This window comes from Filicampus tigris, chromosome 21, assembly GCF_054856515.1.
Source record: "Filicampus tigris isolate MCC_2025a chromosome 21, RoL_Ftig_1.0, whole genome shotgun sequence".
NCBI classification, from domain to species: domain Eukaryota; kingdom Metazoa; phylum Chordata; class Actinopteri; order Syngnathiformes; family Syngnathidae; genus Filicampus; species Filicampus tigris.
The window spans coordinates 13,496,909-13,519,487 of NC_141237.1; the positions used below are offsets into that span (position 1 = coordinate 13,496,909).

The following is a 22,579-nucleotide window of genomic DNA, read 5'->3' on the forward strand; positions in this document are numbered from 1 at the left end:
TGGGGTTTTCTGTTTTTTGGGGGGTTCGTAAAAGGTTGCGGAGATGTTCACAGACGTTTTTTGCTTGTTGCAAATTGATTTTTTTTGGGGTTGTTTTTTTTGTCGCAAAGAAATCTTGAACATGTTCAGTTTTTCACTCTGTGAACATCTTTGCCACATTTTGCAACCTTTTATGAACCCTGACGAAAAAAACCTAAATTCGCTACGTTCGCCAGCATTCACCGCTCAGTGAGATACCGCTAAAGCGATCAATTTAAAAAAGGGTTAGCTTTCTGTCTATCTCAGGGTTATCTAGTTTTATGTATGTATTTAAATTTCCACCTTAACATTACAATATATGCTGCTGATACTGGTAACTCCCCGCACTTTTTATTTTTGTTAAAAATTAAAAAAATAAGTGAATGTTTAACATTAACTGTTTAACAACAGTTATTTTGAAATTTTGGAAAACTATTTACTTAAGAAAACTTTGAGAAGCTATATACTGTTTTAGTTTTTCATTTAGCTTAAGACATGGTGACGAAAGCTCACTGAACTTTTTGTTGGAATTTTAAACCAAAGCCGTTTTTTTCTCTAGGTGTAAAATGTGTAAAAGAAAACCTTCAACATGTTGAAAATTTGAAAAATTGTTTTAACAAATATAGTTAAAACTCATTTACTGCCATTGACGACTTTACTTGTCTTTTGACAGTCCAGACATTCAATCCCAGGAATTTATATATTTTTCAAATGTTTTCAAACATTTGGGTAAAAGAGGGTCTGAAAATGTCTGGCAGTGAATGAATTAATGGCATTTCAACAAAGTTCCTTTTTAAAATTTTGATGCTAATATTTTCACTTTTGCAGAAAATAAATATCGGCTCCAAATATCATTTATCGTCCCCATTCACTACTAATAATCGGCCCTGAAAAAGACATAACGGTCCATCACTAGTGTTAATGTCCTCTGTGTTGTTTCCCACAAAAAGTATCACGCCAGCAGCGCTTGGCACAGGCGTTAGCGATGAAATCAGTGTTTATGGCAGTTTCTGACAAGAACTTGATACAGTAAATTAATTATATCTGCTGCATAGTGTCAATTCATGGAAACGCAGATAAGATAGCTGGCTGCACACAACTAGACATTCACCGAGTAATGACCCCTTCAGGTTCATGGTTGATAAAGTTGCAGTTCAAGATATTCAACACAGAAAGGTTTTTTTTTTTTCACAATTCGATTCAAATGTCTATCATTCTTTTTTTACGAAGAGACATGTTTCAACAAAAAAATGTAAATTATCCAACAACCTATGGGATACGCAGCCAGGTTAGTGTGGTAGTTAAAAAATGCAAATAAGAATACCATTTTTACCTGCAAGTTAGCTTTTTAAACTTGAAAATGACTTTTTTTTTACATAGGCGTTAGCAATTTCTGCTTGAGGCTCTGCTATGTTTTTTATAATCACATCTTTCAGCACAAGCCATGGCCCGCAAAGAGCTTCGAGGGCATCTTTTTGTTCAAAGCATACAAAAAAAATTCCAAGATATTAAATCGGCAGTCATCATCAATTCATCAACAGCCAATTGATAAACTGAAGAAAACTGGCCCGGGAGACCATTTATCCCCCACGATAAATGAGGGTTTGCTGTACAACAAAGTCGATCGTTATTAATTATTCAAACGATGTTAAATTCTTCTAGAGCGGCAACCAAATTTGACATTTTACAGGTCCTTTAGCTGCTGCTGTTTATTTAGGTGTGACTTTCAGGAATACAGATGTCACTTGCTCATATTGACTTGGCAGCAAGAACATCAAGTGGAAATGTTAAGCCAATAACGCTAGACAAATAATGAATGAGAAGTGAGGAGCCAAAGACAACACGGAGCGAAGGGAAAGTGTCCTGCTGGCATTGTCTTTCCCAGAGTTAAGTGTTATTTGAAAAGCAGCTGAAGGGTGACACTCACTCTCCTCCCACTCAATGGCGCTCTTCCTCCCTGCACGTTCACTCGACCATCTGTTCTTCCCTCTCTTCTCAGGCTGCTCTAAGTGCCTTGAAACAGCTGTCCGAGCAGGGACTGGACCCGGTGGACGGCCCAGTCAAGGTACGGGGCATCACTCGCCCGCCGTTCCCGGCTTCCACCCATCAGTGCGGCTCTGCTCTAGCCAAGTGTCAGTCCACTTCCCATCCACATCCCGTCGTCATTCTTCCATAGGAAAGAGGCATTGACGCTAACAGACGCGTGCACTTAGCGCAAATTCTCCGCGTAACTTCCCCGGTTGCCAAACCCTTCTGCGATGAGCATGTTAGGAAAGGAAAGAGGATGAGGAAATCCCTGTCCATCATTTCTGAAATATTTTCCTTAGTAGGTGTGCCCTGGGAAAAAAACAAATGAAAAGCTGGGGCCGGGGCTGTTCCCTTGCAACTCCCGTCTCGGAGCAGAAGAGAGAAACAAAGAGAAAGCGAGGAAAGACAATTTCATTTACGTCACCACCACGGGAGAAAAATGCAAAATAGGACTGCAATTACTCGTCACTCACTTATTTCTCACCCTCTCCAGGATTTACTGACCCAGATCACGTTGTTGGTCACTGGGCTCGCAAAACTGCAACTATCAGAAAACAAGAGAGAGTGGAACCTCTGAGGTCTCACTCATAAGATTTTCCCATTTCCCAAAATAGACATGATAAACAGCCAAAGTTTTGCACACATGTGAGACCCAACAAAATTTACTTAAAGGGAAGTCAGCCCAACATATTTTTTTTTCAAGAATATGTTCTATGCAGGCCCACTAATTAAAACAAGGCATTCTGATTAATATTGCATTTGTGGAATATGAGAAATCCACCCGTTTTTAGCCATATCAGGGGGCGGCCATTTTGTCATTTCTGTCGACTGAAAATGACATCACAACAGCTCAGGGCTCTGGTAACGACCAATCACGGCTGACCAGTTTTCTGAAGTTGAGCCATGATTGGTCGTTACCTCATCCCTGAGCAGTTGCGATGTCATTTTCAGTCGACAGAAATGACAATATGGCCGCCCCCTGAGATGGACAAAAACGGGTGGATTTTGCTGCTTAACTCTTATTCCACAAACGCAGTATTCATCAGAATGCCGTGTTTCAACTCATGGGCCTGCCTAGAACGTATTCTTGAAAAAAAAAAAACGTTTGGGTTGACTTCCTCTTCCTCTAAAATGCCAAAGACTGTGACTTTGTTTTTTCCCCCCAAACTTCGGCTCGACCTATATGGCCTCAGGGGTGACTCTCGACGTTCCGCTGTACACCTTTTCCCTTTCGCGTATCAATCCCGGCACCCACTTGTGACATCTTTGTTTTCATTTCCATTCGAAGCTGAAGCACTTGGGAGGGCACACAAGGGCAGGTCGGACAAATTCTGGAGGCCGCCAGACAGTAACGCAATTTGCTTTTTGTTCGTAGAGCACCGAAGCCTGCGGGAGGGACGACGGACATTAAACAGACTAACTCAGGCACCACCACTCAGGTCTGCACGGATTCAAAGGCTGTCGTCCAGGAGCTGACATCCCCTTTCTCTCTCTCGGTCACAGAGCCCCTAACCGCCCCCCTGCCTGAGCCCAAAATGTTAACTAATCCCCTCCTCCCACACACAGCAAACCCAGCCAAGCTTTTCCTTGACCCTTACCCCACGATGGCCACTGTATCCTGCATAACCTGTCAACATGCAATTGGGTGGATGTGCACCATGAAGCAAGCGACTAAAAGCCCCATTAGCAGAGTCTATGTGAAGACAACACTATCTCCACACATTAGTGACGAGTTGAGTCTTGGTTTAAAAAAAAAAAACACACACAAAAAAAAACAAAAAAGAATAACAAGCGATATGCATGGTATTAATTGAAGGGAAATTCAACACTGACAATTCCCACAAGATTCATGTTTGTTGGTATGGTTAACACAAATATGAACATCATTCCATTGAAATACAAAAGAAACATTTTAGACGAGCGAAACCAACTTGTAGCTTATTTGTTTCGGGGGTATTATGTTTGTTTTTTTTAATTCCTTTTTTTTTTTCTAAATCTAACAATGCTTGAGTACTGTATTTAAAATTAACCAATGCCAGTGCTGTGAAAGTTCTAGTCGTTGTCTTCATATATAGTCACCTAGCTTACCTTGTATGCTGACTTAAAAAAAAAAAAAAAAAAAGTTAATCTATCTATATGGACGTGTATGACTTGCAAGAATATCATATTCTGAAAATTAACACAAACGTTTTTTTTTTTTGTTTTTTTTTTTTTCATGTGGACAAAAGGACAAAAGTGGTGTTAGCGGAGGAAAGGAGACCACCGAGTCGCGAAGGTCTGACCGGCCTTGTCCGTTTGTCCCGTTTGAACTTGTCCCCACCCTGGCGTGGCATCACGGCAGTGACAGACAGGCTATTATGTGTGCCAGTATAATTGTCCAGTTGGTAGAAGTACCTGCAGTGATTCTGTGCCAGTGGACCACCCCCACCACAGTTTCGTCGATCACATCTACGCCCATTGTGTGTGTCGTATTGACCCGCCTCCAACATCAACTGGGTGCTTTTATTGCCTGTGTTGGTTGGTATGAGATTGTCCAGGACGGCGTGAGTGCAGTGTGTAAAAGGCAGGCTTGTTATGTTATTGAAATGCAGTAAAAACACCTCGGTTCATGTGGAAAAAAAAAATGTCTTTGTCTTCTTTTGCCTCAAATGGCAGTTTAAGAATTCAGTGGAACCTCTCCAGTGTTGTCATTGGCTCAGAAAGCGGAACCTGAACTCAAGCTCAGCTTTTGCCGTACTTACAGTTTTTCGTTTGATGGTTTGATATTCACGGCCTCAAGGTGTTTCTCAGACAAATAGTTCCCGCAATTAGCACTTGGGCACTGCGTTAGCGTTCGATTGTGTCACAAATTTGAGCTACCAAGGACCCCCTGTACACCACCCAATAAAATTCTTAAAAGGTAAGTCAACTCAAACATTTTTTTTTTCGTTCTATGCAGGCCCACTAGTTAAAACACTGCATTCTGAATAAATATTGCGTTTGTGGAATATGAGTTAAGCGGCAAAATCCACCCATCTTTTCCCATCTCAGGGGGCGGCCATTTTGTCACTTCTGTCGACTGAAAATGACATCACAGTTGCTCAGATAACGACCAATCATGGCTGAGCTTCAGAAAACAGGTATATCGGTAAATAGGTAACGATATGTGAGCCCTGAGGGTCTGTGATGTCATTTTCAGTCGACAGAAGTGACAAATTTGCCGCCTCCTGAGATGGCTAAAAACAGGTGGATTAACTCTTATTCCACAAATGCAATATTGATCTGTTTCAACGAGTGGGCATTTAACATCTTGAAAAGAAATTGTTTCGGTTGACTTCCCCCTGGCCTTGTGAGTGCGGATGTTTGTCTCTGTGTGCCCTGCGATGAATGAATGATTTATTTGAACATGCAACATAAACAATAATTACAATAACAATGAAAATGAAATATGAAAAATAGAAATAAAAACAACAATCCAAACTTGCCAAAGCACACACCTAACAAAAGTCTTCCATGCTCAAAAGGGAGTGGGAAGAAGTCTCGACTTATTAAATCCCACCCCTTCTCCATTTTTTGTTAATTTATTCCTCTATTCATCATCTATGGCAAAATGATACTGAAGATAATAATAGTTCTAATAATAAGAATAATAAGAATAATAATGAACCACATATAAATTCATACTTATCAGGTACATCATTAAAAAAAACACATAGACAAGGTCCAAAACCCATCAGTCAACAACATCTAAATACAAATTTCTCTTATACACTTAGTGAGTCTCTCCCACTCCCGTTCCCTTTATATGCCATGAATATATGACATTTATATTTTATTTTAAATTGATTTACGTTTGTACATTGTTTTAATCCCTCCCTCCATAGTTTCACCCCACAAAATGAAATACAGAATCTTTTTTATATTGGTGCGAATGACATTCATTTTTAAATTGTATTTCCCTCTTAATTTATAACCCCCTTCTCTCTCTCTAAACATTTTTTTTAATGTTTTGTGGTATTATATCATATTTTACTTTATACCTAAATTGTGCTCTTTGAAATTTTACTAAATGCACAAATTCTAATAGTTTTGACTGCAAGAAAAGTAAATGAGTGTGACGGCGAAAGCCTACTTTATTGATTGTTCTTATTGATCATTCTTATTAATGAAGTGACGGCACTTATGTAATTATCACCCCAAATCTCTATGCAGTAACTAAAACATGGAAAAATGATGCAACAGTACAGAATGCGGAGGGAAGTGTAATCAAGTGTCCATTTAACTTTATTGAATATTTGCGATTGGCTGGCAACCAATTCGGGGTGTCCCCCGCCTACTGCCCGAAGAGAACTGGGATAGACTCCAGCACGCCCCGCGACCCTTGTGAGGAGAAGCGGTATCGATAATGGATGGATGGATGACTTCCCCCTTTAACTGTCATACAATTGTAAAAAGGTTAAACACTGTTGATAGTAAAAGGTAAAAACATAAAACACTTAACTTTAAGATGAAATACAAGAAATTCCTCATTATTACAATTCATTTTTATAGCAGCCTGCAACATGTGGAGGCGTTATGAAGCCCCTCCCCACTACTATGACTGCTACTAATAATAATGGTATTAAACTAAAGAGCTTTTTGAGATGTAAAGAGATACAAATAGATGATTTACAACAAAAATAGTGACAAAATTCCACTTCACAACGCCAAATTCAAAAGTATTCCAAAAAACATTTCCTGCAGCCTTCTGCTCCGCTTCGTTGTCGGATTTGTGAGCAAGTTTTAAAAATTGTCATCTTGTTTTTGCCCTTCTTCTGAATGTCGATCAATCAGCTCAGTGCAGGTGCGGATCTATTCTAATAGGATAATGGGTCGTGCGCCACCCCAAAATTCGGAAAAATCCCAAACTATTTGCTTCATCACCTTTAACAAAAAGCTAGCAAGTTTTTCTTTGCAACGACACTACTGTATATAAACAATAAATGGCTTGATGTGAGCTCATTTAATCAATTAAAGCCAAAGAATTTCATTTCTCTGGCAGATTTTCTTTTTTTTTTCTTCTATTGATCTCTGATGATGATGTGCAGCATCCTTCCCATCGTGCCACCTGTGCCCCCCCCCACAGCACCTCGACAGCCTCTGCCTCTCCTCATGGACCAGATATAGAAACGAAGGGGGCGGCGGCAGCGCTGCTCTGAATTCAGCCACATTGACTAATGGACTCAGCTGGCAGCTACATCTGCTCGCCATTGAGTAGCGCCAAGGCTGTTCACACACATTAGTGGCACATCTCTATTCCAGAAGCTTGCTCACATGCGCCGGCAGAGCTGCTTGAGGCCACGTTAAGGCCCCAGATGAATTGCTGGGCTCGGCGGAGCCAATATAGGAAGTGAACCTCGATGCCCAGAATAGAAGAAAATCAATGTGACAGCCAGTCCAGGCTGTCTGATCGCAAATGTTGGGATCATCGATTTTTTTTTTTTCCCAACGGAGTTATATGCCATCGACCCACTTGAAGGCCTCTTAATTAGTGCTGGTCTTAACAGCAGGAGAATCCTATACATGCCCACAGAACTAACGATTCTGGCCCAAATCCTTAAAGGGTTCGCTATGTAGCAGTTCTTGAATGGTTCTCTCCTTCTTGGAATTCATTAGACCCTCTTCAACAACTTCATCCGGTGATTGTGATCTGTCAAAGGAGCTCTGCTTCCAGTATCTCTGAAGCGGAAGGGCGGAGGAGAACCGTCAGTATGGATTACTACGCCTGTGATGTAAGTTGGGAGGGTTTCCATACTTGACAAATTGATTTAAAATAAAAAAATTAAAATCTCCCGCCGGGAACCAATCACGCGCCTTATATGAGTGCCCGTGGGTATGTACAAAACATCCGAGTCAACTCATCTCTTTGTTTGGCATGCTGGGAAACCTTTTTAAATTGGTAATATTATACATGAATATTTCCATGTCGATTCAAATTCATGAGTAGTTTCAATTATCTTAACTCATTCACTACCGGACATTTTCAGACTCTCTTTTACCCTAATGTTTGAAAAGATTTGGAGGAAAATATAATTAAATTCCTGGGATTTAATGACTGGACTGTGAAAAGACATCTACATTCGTCTTTGGCTGTGAATGAGTTAATGTGGCTTTTGACATCTATGTTTTAGATGTGTGTGTGTGTCTCTAGATAGAGATACATACATACTTTCTTTTTCAGTTTGTGTTACTTAGCCCAATGGCTAAACCACCGATTTTGTTTTTATAAGCCATAAACCTGATCATTTCCCATTGTCATGTTTCCTAACAAAAGACAACAGGCTCATACCCCATGAGGCCAACACCCAAGGTTGACTCAGTTGGTGTGGCACACAGGCGAGGAGAACACCTCAACAAAAGGGAAAACCGAGAAGACAGAAGTTTTCTTGCGGGTGAGTCACGCCGTTCTGAGGAAGCGCACACGCTTGTCACACGTTGTGTAATGCGGAAGGAGTACCAAAACACCACCTCATAATAATCTAAATCACTTTATTAATTTAAGTTAGGTAGAGACACTAAACATCGGAACCACACTTTGCTTTGCTATGGAGCAGTCTCCAGAAAACTACAAAAAAATAGGCTTATGTCATACTGTCCAAAAAAAAAAAAAAAAAGGCAAAATAAAGAGGTAGAGAATCGAGGCTCATCACTGTGACTGAAGGAATGACGCCTATTGGAATGTCTTTTAAAACGGTGTCCTCCCCATATTGCAAATATCCATTTGACACACAGTATAGGGAGACATTTGGGTTACTGGGGCTACTAACAACATTTACAACACATTTTCAATTGGACAACCTGACAGCACAGTGTTACTTTTTTTTTTTTAAGGGGTAGGGGGTGAAAAAAAGAAAGAACATAAAGAAATCTTTTCATACGTTTTCCTCCAGCGATCGCCTAGTAACAGATACACCATGAACATGTACATTCTCCATTTGAGAGGTGACTGGACTGTTTGATGAAGGGCAACTTGAGGGCTCCTTTTAAATATGCTTGTAACTTAAATGTGGATTTCAGAGTAGGCAGTGTAGAGAAAGCTTAGAAAATTACAGTGCAGGTCTACAAAAAAAAAAAAAAAAAAAAAAAGTGAAGAAAGGTTTGTTGTTTTTACTGTCTGTACAGTAACATACTGTATATTTCCACAATGACACTAGATAAGGCTGGTGACTAAATAGTGAATTATTGGATACCGCTTCAAAACTAGTGACACAGTATATAGATGTCTCTTTTAAAAAAAAAAAACACACACACACACACACACACACACACACACACACACACAAAAAAAAACGACAAATAAATCCATTGTGTAGTACACAGCTTTCTTTGTCCCAGAGGAACAATATGGTAAACCTTTGCATTTGCTCAATGCAAGTGCACCAGCCCAGATTCAGTCTTTCCCCCTTGCCGCCATTTCGCACAAATCCCCCCCCCTCCCCCTCCCTCCACCCCAGCCCCCTCCCTCTCTCAGTGGTCATCTCCTCGTGCGTGCAGCATTCTGCGCACCCCCGCCTTGTTCCTGTTGTGGACGGCGCCCCCTAGATCCCGTTCTTGGCCTCGTTGTTGTTCATGGCCTCCTTCCGCTGCGCCAGGAAAGGGTACATGCACTTGTCGGCACCGAGGAAGCGGTACATGCACACGATGGCCTCAAAGGGCAGGATGCTGCGGAGGCGGTACACAGGCGGTTAGTGGTGCCGTTCGCTGCGGCGACGCGTCGGGGGCTCACCTTTTCATGAAGTTGACCATGTAGACGATGCGGGGCGTGCAGATCATGGGCTGGTCGGTGAGAATGGCACGCATGGCTTGCTTGACGCAGAATTCGGGTTTCAAGGGAGGCAGAAACGGTTCAATCTCCTTCCTGAGTGCACGGGAGAAAAGCAAACGTTAACCCTCAACGTTTTTTTCCGAGAAGTGAATAAGCCTGTTTGTCACTCCAGTCCCACACACAATAGGTGAAAATATGCCATATAGGGACTAGGGATAGACCGATTATGGGCCTGGCCGATGATATCGGCGTTCTGACGGATATCGGCATCAGCCTTTTTTTAAAATCTGTTGGCCGATAAATCAATTTAAAACTCTGTTCGAATAAAACAAAGATATGTGAAAAGTTGAACTTTTCTGTCATTTTGAAATTTTGGAGGATTTCATTTACTGTCAAAAATAAATATCTATATATAATCAAGCTCTTTTTTAAATTTTTAAGACATGCTGATGACTCTGCTCCCTGAACCTTTTGTTAGAATTTGATAGATTATATATATATATATATATTGTTTTTTTATTATCACAATACATTTTTGACAATAGACTATCAAATTTGCATAATGAATATATATATATTAAAAAAAAATTAAATCTACATTGTGCAAATCGGAAAAATTGTTCAATAATCATATCGTCACTGTCCTGTGAAAAACACTTATGTCCAATTTTTTATCAGAATGCCTTGTTTCAACAAGTGGGCCTGCTGGGAATATATTCTTGAACAAAATATGTTTGGGTTGATTTGCGCTTGTAAAACTGCAATAAATAAATAAATATTCAGACAGTCACTTTAAAGCTGCCCCGCCCGTCCCCAATTTTTCACCCATTAAAATTCTAGGATATTTTTCCAAACCATGATCACTTAACATGTATGCCGTTTATTTCGTAAGGAAATTGGATCCAATTCAAGTGTCTTTTCAGGGCCTGCTGACTGAATTGGGAGGCGGGACGGGTTGGATGACAGGACAGGCGGAGCTTTTAGCGCCAGGTGCACGTACCGGCGAGGCTCCCCTGGGAAAGTGTTGCTCTCTTTGTGGGCAACTACGAGGCACAAAAGAGGCAACTCTGACCGCTACTTTGAAGATCAAACGCTATTCGTCAGCCCTTTTTTATTAGGTGAAAATCAGAGCGCGCCAACCCTTGCCAGGTGCCCCAAAAAAGCAAACCCAAAAAGACTCGCCTTATCCTGCAGCCTTTGAACATGCCCGTGTCCACCAGGTAAGGACACACCAGCGTCATGTTGATGCCGTCCTTCTCCGAGGCCTTCAGTTCGTGGCTTAGGGACTCGTGGAATCCGATGGCGCCGAATTTACTGGCGCAGTAATCCTGGGGGAGGGGGGGAAAAAAAAAAAAAGAAAAATCCCTGTCAGGTTAGCCCGGAGCCCGCACAGAACAGAACAAGCTAGCAGGGGGGTTCATTAGCATTCTTCTGCCAGAGTTTCACATGTTTTGATGTGGTACCCGATGTTGGGTTGAGTGTACAGTATGTTGACGCGTCACCACATGACAGCTGTTTCTTAAACGTTACCCTCAAGGCAAGGGTGGATCTTATAACATATTGGGGGAAGAAAAGGAAAAAAAAAAAAAAAAAAAGTATTTCATTGGTCAACATAGCGGTTAGCACGTGTGTCTCAAAGTTTGCACCCACATTTCAAATGATAAGATTTAATATTGCTTATATATCCCGTAGATGTTTTCAATTGCAATAATTTGATTCGGTTCAATTGAGTGGGATTACGATTTGATATAGGATAGCTTAGTTCCAGAGGGTATCATGCAGTGAGTCTCGTTAGTTTACAATAGGAATACATTTGTCAGTAAATGTGGCGTTTCCTTCAAATATGGCTCTCCAATAAAAAGACGACTCCATGCGGATCTCGCCGATACACGCTCTAGGGATATATTGCACCGTGGAATATTTGAAATTTAATATGCAATTTAGTGTTGTGACGATACCAAAATTTGGACTTCGATACTACACCTGCAGAAAATACCTCGATAAAAATGTCACATCAGCGAAAGTAGCAAGATTGAAACTGACAAAAGAACTTCCAAATTTTTAAAATGTGTTATGAATTCAAATTAGGATATGCTTGAGAAGAAAATAACTTAGCGAGGAGCAGAGGCGGGGCAGCGGGCGCTTCGTCTTCCTCTCCACATGCAGAAGGAGGAGTGTCACTTAAAAACACTTCTCACATCAGTAAACAGGCGCTGTTGCGCTTATGTGTACTTGCCTTTAAAAAGGAAGTCAACCCAAACGTTTTCCTTTTCAAGAATATGTTCCCAGCAGGCCCACTAGTTGAAACACGACATTCTGGTGAATATTGCCTTTGTGCGATATGCGTTAATAAGAGTTAATCTACCTGTTTTTAGCCATCTCGGGAGGCGGACATTTTGTCACTTTTGTCGACTGAAAATGACATCACAGTTGCTCAGGTAACGGCTAATCATGGGCTTCAAGCTTCAGAAAACAGGTGAGCTGTGATTGGTCGTTACCCGAGCAACTTCGATGTCATTTTCAGTCGACAGAAGTGACAAAATGGCCGCAATATTACTCAGAATGCCGTGTTTCAACTAGTGGGCCTGCTGGCAACATCTTCTTGAACAAAATATGTTTGGGTTGACTTCCGCTTTATGTTTTATTTCCATTTATTATTGTATTTCTTTAATCATCGCAGTGTTTTGTGGCTTGGTTCGGTATTTTAAAACATTAAAAAAAAAAAAAAAAAAAAAAAAAGGACACTATGGAATAAAAAGCCAGAGTTGTCCCGTGGAAATCTGCAGTGACATGAATACCGAGTGAGCCGCGATGAAGATGTCTCCGTCGTTTGGGGAGCTGTCAGCTCATTCTGGAGCGCCCCTCACACCCCTGTACTCCCCCCACTTCTACACATAGAAGAATCTATAAGAGGCTCCCTAATGCTCATCCGTGTCCCTTAATTTAACGGGTGCAGGGGAACAAGGGGGGGGGGGGGTTTAGTCTTCTCGGATTTGGTGTAAAAGGCAGTGTGTTTTGTTTTGGTTTTTGGGAATGGTGGGAACCATGAATGTGCATGTGCTGTGTTGTGATACTAACCTCCACTCCAGCTGTGCTGAACAAACCCAAGGAACTGGCAACTGTCACAATGTGGCCATGGTTCAGCTCCAGCATCTTGGGGAGAAACGCCTTGGTGGTCTGCCGATGGGGGCGGGGGGGGGGGGGGGGGGTGTTGGATGGGCAACAGAGGACAGTGGAAAATAAAGTAAGTTCACTTGTGCCAAAGCCCTTTGATCGCCCTTTCTTTCCGTCTTACTTCTCCATGGTGATGCACAAAGAGGTGTCTGAATTCAAACAATTGAATTGAAATGAAAAGTGGAATGTGAAAAAGTTGATTCTGTTTTTGGCAGGTGTGAAAAGAAAAGAATGGGAAGTGTCAGCCCACCCCTCTGCGCCCCTCCCTCCACCCGTCAGGTATTCACTGGCCAAGCAGGTATGTGATGCCACGTGTGTGTTCCACTGCAATGTGTTCTTTTCCCACACAGATCTGATGGCCATTGTTGAAGCCGACACTAAAGAGCTGGTGACAGCGCCAATCACAAAACGCCTCACGCGATTCATGCGTCGAGTCAGCCTACACAACAACGAAACAATCCATTTTTGAAATTTCAATCATTTCCCCCCCCCCCCAAAAAGATCGCATGGATTTTCTCTGAATTTATGTTCCGGCCCCCCGGTGGCCATCAGACAAAATGCAGAAGGCGTTTTAAAAATCGACCTGGAGGTAATAAGACAATCATTCAACATCAAAAATTAATTGAAAGCCTGTCCTCATTTTATATATATTGGTGTGGCACACCATATACGGTTGTTAAAAAAGGCCTAACTTCCATCCGAGGCCCCCCTAGCGGGAGCCAATCAGCAGGTGTGACATGTGACTGCCATCATAGGAACTGACCAATCACTCTCCCGGCAGGGGGTCCCAAAAACAACCAGCAGGCCTTTTGTTGGGCGCCATGCTTGATCTCAAGGCAGATATGCGCCGGCATAGCGAACAACAATAATTGTGGAAGGCCTGCTCTCGAACTCGCTGCAAACTAAAAACATCACCAAAAGATCTGATGGTGATAAAAGGAATGAATTTATCTTTGCGAGCACGCAGAGAATTAACCCTTTCGATTCATGCCACTACATTTCCAGTAAGTGTGTCTTCATAGAAAAGGTTACAGTTTTATGACGTTGGAGCAGCAGGGGAGTCTTGCGGGGGGGGGGAAAGAAAAAAGCGCCTTCTCGGTAAACGGAACCAGAGGGAGCGTGGTACCAGATAGCGCGCTTGTGAATCCACGTGAGGGGGAGGGAAGGCCTTGTTAAAGCTGCGTCAGACCAGACGCCGCATCTGCTGACGTCTCGCTTCATTTTTCCAGGTAATGAAACTTGGAAGCAATAAAAAGGAGGACTTCACCGTTTTGGACGGCCAGGTAGAAGCGTTTTGGACGCACCTCCAGACATCTGCGCTAGTCCAAGATATAAATTTTACGCTGCTAATCGAAAATCTGAGGGGGAGGTGGTGCGAGCGAGCCAGAATGGCGGCGGGCGAGGGAGGGAGGATGTTGCGTGCAAATGAAGCATTAACTTAAGATATGTCCCGATGCGACTTGAGCCAAACTTTCCCACTCCCACTGTAAACGTTCAGAAAGGAGAGGATGGATCACTCTGGCAAGCGGTTCCCGGACGCGGGCCAACACTATGAACGCTTTCTGTGGAATACAGTGAACCCCCGTTTATCGCAGAGGATACCGCATGAGATGGGTGAACCACCGCAATGTATTTTCACATTCTTTAAATATAATATACTGTAGTATACTATTGAGTTGTACCCTTGCCACCCGCTTTAATTTTTATTAGAAGGTTACTTTGTAAAGTAGTCCTTGCTAGCAATAATAAAGTATGTGTAGTACTTTTTTAAAGTATTCCTTTGTTCTAAGTCGCTTGCCGTTTCTGTTTTTGTCACTCCCAGTTGAATTTTAATGTCAAACTGACACAAACACAAGACAATTCAACTTTTTTTAAACAGCAAAATGTTCAACCTAACCATATATATTAACAAAGGTCTGTTAGCTTAATGCTAGCAACATCAAACGAACGAGACAACAAAATGTTTGTTCTAACTCTTGCAGTTTCACACCAAAAATAAATAAATAAACAAACATTGTTTATTTAAACACCAAAATGTTCAACTTAAAAGAATAAGAAAGGTATGTTAGCTTAATGCTAACAACACAAAACGAACGAGACAGGCTAACAAATACTGGCCTAAAGACAGTCACTGATGATTGATGAATGACGGTACACCTTTTAAAAATGGCGGACCAAACACTGATAGAAGTGGAGTAATCATCAGTAACTAGGTCAAGTAGAGACTGACGGATGTTTTTTTGTTGTTGTTTTTTTGGGGGGGTGGGTGGGAGTGATGGAATGACGGACCGACTGACTTCTGACGGACTAACTGACGATTACAATTCGGATCGTCTTAAAAAATGACAGACAGTTACCTAGGCTGACCGATGACGAATGACAGACCGATAACATTTTGAAAAATGACCCGCCTCTGGTAATTATAAGCCTTATAACAACTTGAACATACTTGGAGTAGTATCACCTACTTCCAAGGAAAATTAACATTTTATACTCAAAATTGTTCAACCAAATCAAACAGTGATATACAGTATATTTTCTCTGCCCTGTGGAAATGTAGCTTAGCTAAGGCTGGCTCAGCTTCTTCTCTGACGCTGCATCGAGAGCTCAGTGCAGTTACTCTAAACTCCGATTTTACTGTAAAACAGCACAGCTTAAAAAATCTGCATTATAGCAGGGGCGCAAACGAGGAACCGCGATATTGCTGGCGTGCTCTGTAACTTGACGACACGGGAGAGAGGCTCATCCCCTCGCTAAAAACGGCCGTCCCGCCTCTCATGGCAGCTCCCGGCATGCGGCCGTGACCCCTGCTGACCTATCGGACACAAAATGTGTGAAGGCAACCGGGGGGCTCGTGTCTTACATCAGAGCCGGCCGTAATTGGGCCTCGGCGTTCCCTTGTTCCGCTAAATTACTCGCTGACACAGGCCTACGTGGAGTGGCCCCTGCCCCGCCGCTCCACCTAATTGCAGCGGGGGAAGCACTGGGGGTCCGCACAAAAGCCTCTTGCACCTGGGATGTCAGGCTGCATTAGCGCCTCACTGATACGAATACGAACAAAATATTGGCCCCTCCGAGTCGGGCCAGATGGCCTCTTAATTAGGCTGACAGACAGACAGGATGAAGCCGGAGACGGCCGATCTGACAGCAAATCGCGGAATTTGATTGGGCGGCTGGCAGTTACAACTCACACTCCAAAACGACGGGTACCGAGAAGCGGTACCATTCATGTCATTATAGTCCCATTCAGCACTTTTTCACTGAAAACGGGAAACAATTGTGTCCCAAACGAGACTGCCGGCCGCAACGTGAACACCCAACGCCCATTCCCAAAAATACGCCTGTAAAAGTTGCTGCTTTGGAGTTTCAACCGCTGTAAGTGATGTCAACAGAGACTTCAGTTCAAGAAGATGCCATTTGATTGGACAGTCACACCATTTCAACGAACATCGTATAGCATCATAATTTGTGTTAAATGTTGCTCACTCGACATCCTTTTGCAGCCTGATTATTCTGAAAGGGGGATTGCCCCATCTGCGGTCCCTTCTCAAGGTTTCTCATTTTTCCCGAGCTGGGGATTTTTGAGGTTTTTTTTTCTTGCCCACCTTGAGGTTAAGATTAGGCCATGTCATTAATATTTGTCAACTGTGGGCATGTGACGTCTTTTGAGACCTTCTCGTGATTAAGGGCCATCTATATAGATAAATTGAACTTCAGTGTACCTCAAGAGTGCGTCAAAGGCTTAACTCTGCACCTATTATGCTTTTTTCACACAATGAATCGAAATATGAATTCAAAGCAGTGATTTTGCAGTGACATTTTTTTCCCCCATTTTTTACGATATTACCATCGTACGATGTTTTGAGGTTGCAATGAACTAGCTTGTGCGTCATTGTAGGAATACGTCATGCGGCAAAAGAAAGCACCCTCGGTTACAGCTGTACTTACTCTTTGTCATTAGTTTCAATTACGGCCGCCATTTTTTTTTTTTTTTCATCCAAACGTTTACTGTATTTATGATGCGCTAGCATAGCTTAATGGCGCGTTCTGACTTTGGGTTACATCACCACCATAGAAACGGAACTTGGTTAAAAACAGAGGACCGTCTGTAGTTCTAAAAGCATTCTCGTGGAAAGTAGCGATCTGTCAAAAAAAAAAACATGGCTCTTTTCAATGCCTGAGACATGAGCAGGTATCCAGTAGAGTAACCACGTCTGGTTTTACACAGGCATACAGGTGCATTGGGCCAGAGGAGCACCCCCCCCACGCACCCCCCATATAAAACCAGTCAAGTAGGACCCTTCTGCCTGGCTGCCTCTATTCTCTGGCTACAGAAGGAATGCAGCCTGCGGAACTTGGCTCCTGTCGCCTGGCATCTCGTCAAGCGGATCCGCAGACAAGAAACCAATTGTCAGATAAAGTGGGTCAATAGCGGCTTACCATTACCCTCTCATCTCGCCCACCCCGCGGCCCGATGCTGCCTCCTTTGCCCTGCTCTTTTCCCGCCACAACACACCCCACGTATCGTTCAGGAAAACAAAAAACATCTTAACCGGCTCGAGATGCTGTGGAAGGTAATCGGTATCGGGATTAAATGCCTGATCGCAATAAAAAAATGTTTCACGTACACATTCGGAATATTCTGACCCGATCAAGCCCATTCCGATCAAGATTTTATTCCGAACGAGAGAGGTAGTTAATGTCGATTGTTAATCCGATCGGCGTGCATGGAAACACTTTTTCCGATATTTTGGAACAAACCGTCTTCACCGCGTATGTCTGTGACGTCAGTATACGCGTTTCCCGGGAACGAGTAGAAGCAGAGCGAGTGTTAGATTTTTTCTTGTTGTTTGATTCAATAAAGTTTGAAAAATAAGGAAGCAGAGACAAGACATGGAGGCCGCAAGACAAGAACTGGTACATTTGCAGCTCGACGTAACGGCGCAAACGGGAAAAATAAGAGAAATAATGCTAACGTTTATAGTGCAAATGGGCGGAGCGATGTTTTGTTGACACGGAGGTTGCTACGGCTTCTTCTTCTACTACTAATTCCGGTATATTTGGTCAATCTGCACCTCAAAAGTGTGATGCATGAACACGCAAGTCCTAATCGGATCAAAATTTGTAGTGTCCATGAAAATAGTGCAGAATTTTAATCCAAACTCTGATCGGATTAAAGAAAACAGTAGCCACTGTCTCACAGAGAATTAACTCAAGTGACTTTACCGATCCCAAATCTGATTCACTGCTTCGAGAAGCCGGTGTGACATATGGACACACTCTTTAACCATCCACATTTCCATTCCTCCAAGCTTCCCTCCCTGCAACACGATGTGACAAGTATAGAAACAAATCTTGGGTCTCCCTCGAGGGACAAAAAGAGTTATTATCGGCATCTTGGCATGACGACTTTGCTCGTTAAATTAAATTTGCTGCGTCCTAAATCAGGCTCGCTTGGCTACTCTTTACCCCGGGGGTGCCTTTTAGGTGACGACCGTGTTGTAAACCCGCTGTCATGATTTTGTGGGACCCCTCGCCTTGCGTTGCGTTTGGACACCACATGCACGCCAAATTGTGTGCACTTCAACCTTGAAGTTTCAAAGCATGAGGTCCCCACATTGCCTTCATATGCATGCGTGTGTTGGCATAATGAATACCTACAGGCGAGTGATGCTATTTGTAGCTATTCTTATTAACATTTGCATGCAGCGCACCGCCTTAATGTGTTGACGTAGGAAAGGATGGTGGTTGGTCTGAGCTTGTGTTTTTAATGAACCACATCCTCTACTCAGGCTGTCTCCATTCATTAAGACATTCTTTCATCAGGAGCGTACACACACACTCACGCACGTTTGTGTATTTGTACTTGAAATCCCATTGCATGTTTTACTCACAGATTCGATGACATTCGAAAAATGCGCACTTGAGCACTGAGATTATTTTGACTGACCTCATGCCACCAAATAAAAATGTCACGAACAGTGCACACAGGTTCATTATGTGCCAATTGCGGTTATTGGTTTTTTTTTTTAATTCAGACCAATTAAGTGAAATTGGATCATTTCTGGCTGACGCATTTCCATCTTTTCCTCATAAACACTCCATTTACAGCACACACAGTGATGGGTGCAGGCAATCATCTCTGACTGAAGCCGCCAGAGACCAGAACAAGTCTGTGATTTCCCTCTTGTGGCATTCTAAAAATGCATAAACAACAATTTGAGGGTTTTTCCTATTCTCCACGCACGATTCCGGAACCATCACGCAAGTGCCAACGCAAATCGGATTCTCCAGGTCAGCCCGTGAGACGGACGAGATTAATCGTAGGCATTCATGTCAGAGTGGAAACGATTCAGAGAAGCCAGCGTGGGTTCTGAGCATATGGACACGATAATTGTTTGTTTCAGCTCACCCAGAAGTGTGCGTGGCAGTTGACCACCATGGTGCGCTCGATCAGCTCATCGGGGCACTCCAGGAGGTGGTGGCCCGACACCACGCCGGCGTTGTTGATGAGTATGTCCACCTCGCCCACCTCTCGACGCACCTTCTCCGCCGTGGAGTAGACGCTCTCGCGCTTGCCCACGTCGCACGCGTACGTGTACACCTGGGGCTGGAATGGGGGCACTTCTTCAACGCCGCCTGAAGGAGTTGCAGTGGATCAATGGGTTGATTTTTTTTTTTTTAATTTCCCAGTCCATCAACATTAGTGACCAACTATATGAGAAACGTAAACATTTAATTGCAGGATTTTGTATAACCTTTTTTTGACCAATTATATAGTGATTTGTGAATCTTAGTGACAGAAGAGGTGGGCATGCCATCTAAGTGTGAAAGTGTAAATTAGGATTTTGGGGCCTTGGCACAGTTGCCATTCAACTTAAATCCGAAGGTTGCAACACATTTGTGCGCAACGTATGCTGTTCACAGATGTATCATCAAAGTGCCGAAACGTCAGGCGAGTTGGATTACATAACGTGCGCATTTCAGTGTGCAATGCATGGAATACACATTTCTCAGTGCAAATGCAGGACAGAATGTGAGGATAACGTGCTTTAACACGTTTCTGATTTCTGCTAGGATTAAATATTTAATAATAATCATATGTAATAGATGGTTAGATAAGATAGATAAATGCCGTCATTAAATAACGCCACTCACCATCTTTGGACGTCGGCGTGTCCACCTCGTGGTAAATTTGCCGCACCATCTCTGCCGTCTCCTCGTTGCTTTGGCTGTTAATGTCCCACAGCACCAGGATGGCTCTCCGCCTGGCGAATTCCTTGGCGAAGAGCCGCCCGAGGCCACTTCCAGCACCGGTGATTACGCACACCTGTCCGGCCACGCTCTTCTCCTTGGGCCGCACCACCCACTTCGCCCCGGCTGTTACGAAAGCCCACAACACCTTCAGGATGACCACGAAGAACTCCGCGATGATGATCATCATGTTGAACAATTAAGTAAGCAAAACAAAAATAAGCGAGCGAGCGCGAGGTTGACCACTCTTTAAGCAAACCGGTGACGAGAAGACGGCGACTACTTCACGGACCTCAACGATAATGGGAAACGAGAAGCTCGAGCAGGGCCAACAAGCGGAGAGTAGCCTATAAGTTGAGTTAAAAGTTGCAGTGGGTGCACACTTTGAGCGCACAAGCTGCACACTTGGAGGCTTCCTGCTCGCCTTCTCTGCTCCGTCTCATCCTGAAGCGCATCTGGGCTCGCTATTTATTCGGTCCTCCCATCAACACCGGACCCAATCGGACTGAGCCTTTTAGCGCCAGTTACGATGAAGTGTCAGGAGCGCACAATGCACTCAATGGGGGTGAAACCACACAGCTTTTACTCAACACTAATCACATGACTTTTTTTATGTTCGATAAGTAATTGCGGCGTCACCACTCTTACTTTTATCCGTATATCTATCTTTCTATTTATCATACTAATCATTTTATGGTCATAACGCTCAAACAAGAAAATATAGTGCACATACTTGTTTCGTAAGCATTCCTCTCTTGCAGTATTATTATCGGATACGCTGACATCCACTAATTGGTTCGTTGCAATGCGCGCATTGCGCAGCGTAAAAGTGGATCGATCGCCTCTGAGAGACCCAAATGGAAACGCTATGTGGGTATACGACAGTCTGTGTTTGAATGCAAATGCCATCAAGATAATTATTATTTAACGAGGGCTGCAGCGTGCGACCTAGACTAAACCAATGTACCCGCACCACCAGATAAGTGGCACACCTGGAGTGCGTTCAAAGTCCTCCTCCTCCTCCTCTTTAAATTGTGCAACGGATTGCAGCAGGCACGCTTGCCCCTAAGCGTGTGGAGGGCGTGTTAGGGCACCAACCATAAACCTCAGTTTTATTCACACAGTTACTTGAAAAACAAATACTATGATTAAAGTGCACGTTTTCCATTATCACGCTGCATATTTGCTATTTAAAGAGAATTTGTTTAAGATATATAGTAATATATCTTTAATAATTCAAACGCGGCAAATATAATTTGGCCAAATGTTGGCAGAGCTATGAATGTACAAACTACAAGTATTTTTCTCAGAAATTACATTGTCATGTTTTCAAATTGCATTATCTATAAATTTACCTATCGTTGAAAACGCTCCTCCAGAAGCTCTCCGGTGCAGCATGTGCCTGTAAAATACAGCGAGAGCGCCTCCCTCCGGAAAACATGTGCAGCTGCCACATGTCTTTTTCGTTTGTTTATTTCACTGATTATAACTTACGAAAGTGAAATTCAGTTTACACTCTGCTGTATATAGATTGTGTGGCACACCACACAAGAGAACAGGAACACGCATGTGGGTATGCAAAACGTGATGTCGTAGTGATTTATTATTATTATTATTATCATTGTCCATCCATCCATCCATTATCTGTACCGCTTCTCCTCACAAGGGTCGCGGGGCGTGCTGGAGCCTATCCCAGCTGTCTTTGGGCAGTAGGCGGGGGACACCCTGAACTGGTTGCCAGCCAATCGCAGGGCACACAGAGACAAACATCCGCACTCACAATCACACCTAGGGGCAATTTAGAGAGTCCAATCAACTTACCATGCATGTTTTTGGAATGTGGGAGGAAACCGGAGTGCCCGGAGAAAACCCACGCAGGCACGGGGAGAACATGCAAACTCCACACAGGGAGGCCGGAGCCGGGATCGAACCCACGACCTCTGAACTGTGAGGCGGACGTGCTAACCAGTAGACCACCGTGCCGCCATTATCATTGTTATTATTATTATTATTATTTGATAACAGAATACTAACAACATACATTCTGGGAACATATATATGCAAAAGTGTATACGATTGATAATAAATGATAAAGAACGAAGTAATTCACAAAGTAGCAAGTTCTGTCTTCACGAATGGGTTAATAAATAATTAATTGGTCTGCTGATGTAAAGAAACGTGTATTTACCATGCAAGCTAATGATTCTTTAATGAACGTTTCAGAATTCACAGTTTTAGATGATTAATACAGGACAAGTAAATACATACAGAATGTTTATAATGATGACGCTTTTCAAAGTTTAACCAAAATAATCAGCACAA

General features: G+C 42.9%; 2 protein-coding genes and 2 long non-coding RNA genes across 5 annotated transcripts in view; 3 read left to right on the plus strand and 1 right to left on the minus strand.

The window, feature by feature from the left end:
- Nucleotides 1–4,670, plus strand: part of stau2 (staufen double-stranded RNA binding protein 2) — a 96,759-nt gene extending 92,089 nt beyond the window's left edge. Inside the window, exons 14-16 of the mRNA XM_086020304.1 lie at nucleotides 2,018–2,083; nucleotides 3,422–3,485; nucleotides 4,275–4,670. Coding sequence (XP_085876430.1) covers nucleotides 2,018–2,083; nucleotides 3,422–3,457 — 102 coding nt within the window. The 3' untranslated portion in view covers nucleotides 3,458–3,485; nucleotides 4,275–4,670. The remainder of the gene's footprint in view (nucleotides 1–2,017; nucleotides 2,084–3,421; nucleotides 3,486–4,274) is intronic.
- Nucleotides 4,671–7,502: 2,832 nt separating this feature from the next.
- On the plus strand, nucleotides 7,503–14,377 carry LOC147127687 (uncharacterized). Its single transcript, XR_015084463.1, has 4 exons — nucleotides 7,503–7,796; nucleotides 8,339–8,456; nucleotides 13,219–13,282; nucleotides 13,354–14,377. It is a non-coding gene; the product is annotated as an uncharacterized LOC147127687 (long non-coding RNA).
- On the minus strand, nucleotides 8,537–21,248 carry rdh10a (retinol dehydrogenase 10a). 2 transcript variants are annotated; one of them, XM_086021219.1, is made up of 7 exons: nucleotides 20,991–21,248; nucleotides 20,162–20,383; nucleotides 19,416–19,642; nucleotides 12,908–13,006; nucleotides 11,012–11,157; nucleotides 9,791–9,922; nucleotides 8,537–9,726 (listed from the first exon to the last, which is right to left on the minus strand). In XM_086021219.1, the coding sequence occupies exons 1-7, from the start codon at nucleotides 21,040–21,042 to the stop codon at nucleotides 9,603–9,605; spliced, it is 1,002 nt and encodes a 333-aa protein (XP_085877345.1). In that variant the 5' UTR covers nucleotides 21,043–21,248; the 3' UTR covers nucleotides 8,537–9,602. The 2 variants fall into 2 exon arrangements, with proteins under 2 accessions (XP_085877345.1, XP_085877343.1); XM_086021217.1 differs by lacking the exon at nucleotides 20,991–21,248 and having other exon boundaries at nucleotides 20,162–20,810.
- Nucleotides 16,373–20,829, plus strand: LOC147127689 (uncharacterized). Its single transcript, XR_015084464.1, has 3 exons — nucleotides 16,373–17,423; nucleotides 19,115–19,297; nucleotides 19,411–20,829. It is a non-coding gene; the product is annotated as an uncharacterized LOC147127689 (long non-coding RNA).
- Nucleotides 21,249–22,579: the final 1,331 nt, after the last annotated feature.

What these genes read in the sequence shown, in the direction of transcription:
- rdh10a (XM_086021217.1), bottom strand. Translation starts at nt 20,447, where the DNA reads ATGATGATCATCATCGCGGAGTTCTTCGTGGTCATCCTGAAGGTGTTG. An exon ending in TCAGCACAGCTGGAGTGGAG is followed by an intron (nt 11,158 to 12,907) that starts GTTAGTATCACA and finishes CCCCTCCCCCAG; the next exon opens with GATTACTGCGCCAGTAAATT. An exon ending in TTCAAAGGCTGCAGGATAAG is followed by an intron (nt 9,923 to 11,011) that starts GCGAGTCTTTTT and finishes CCGTGCACTCAG; the next exon opens with GAAGGAGATTGAACCGTTTC.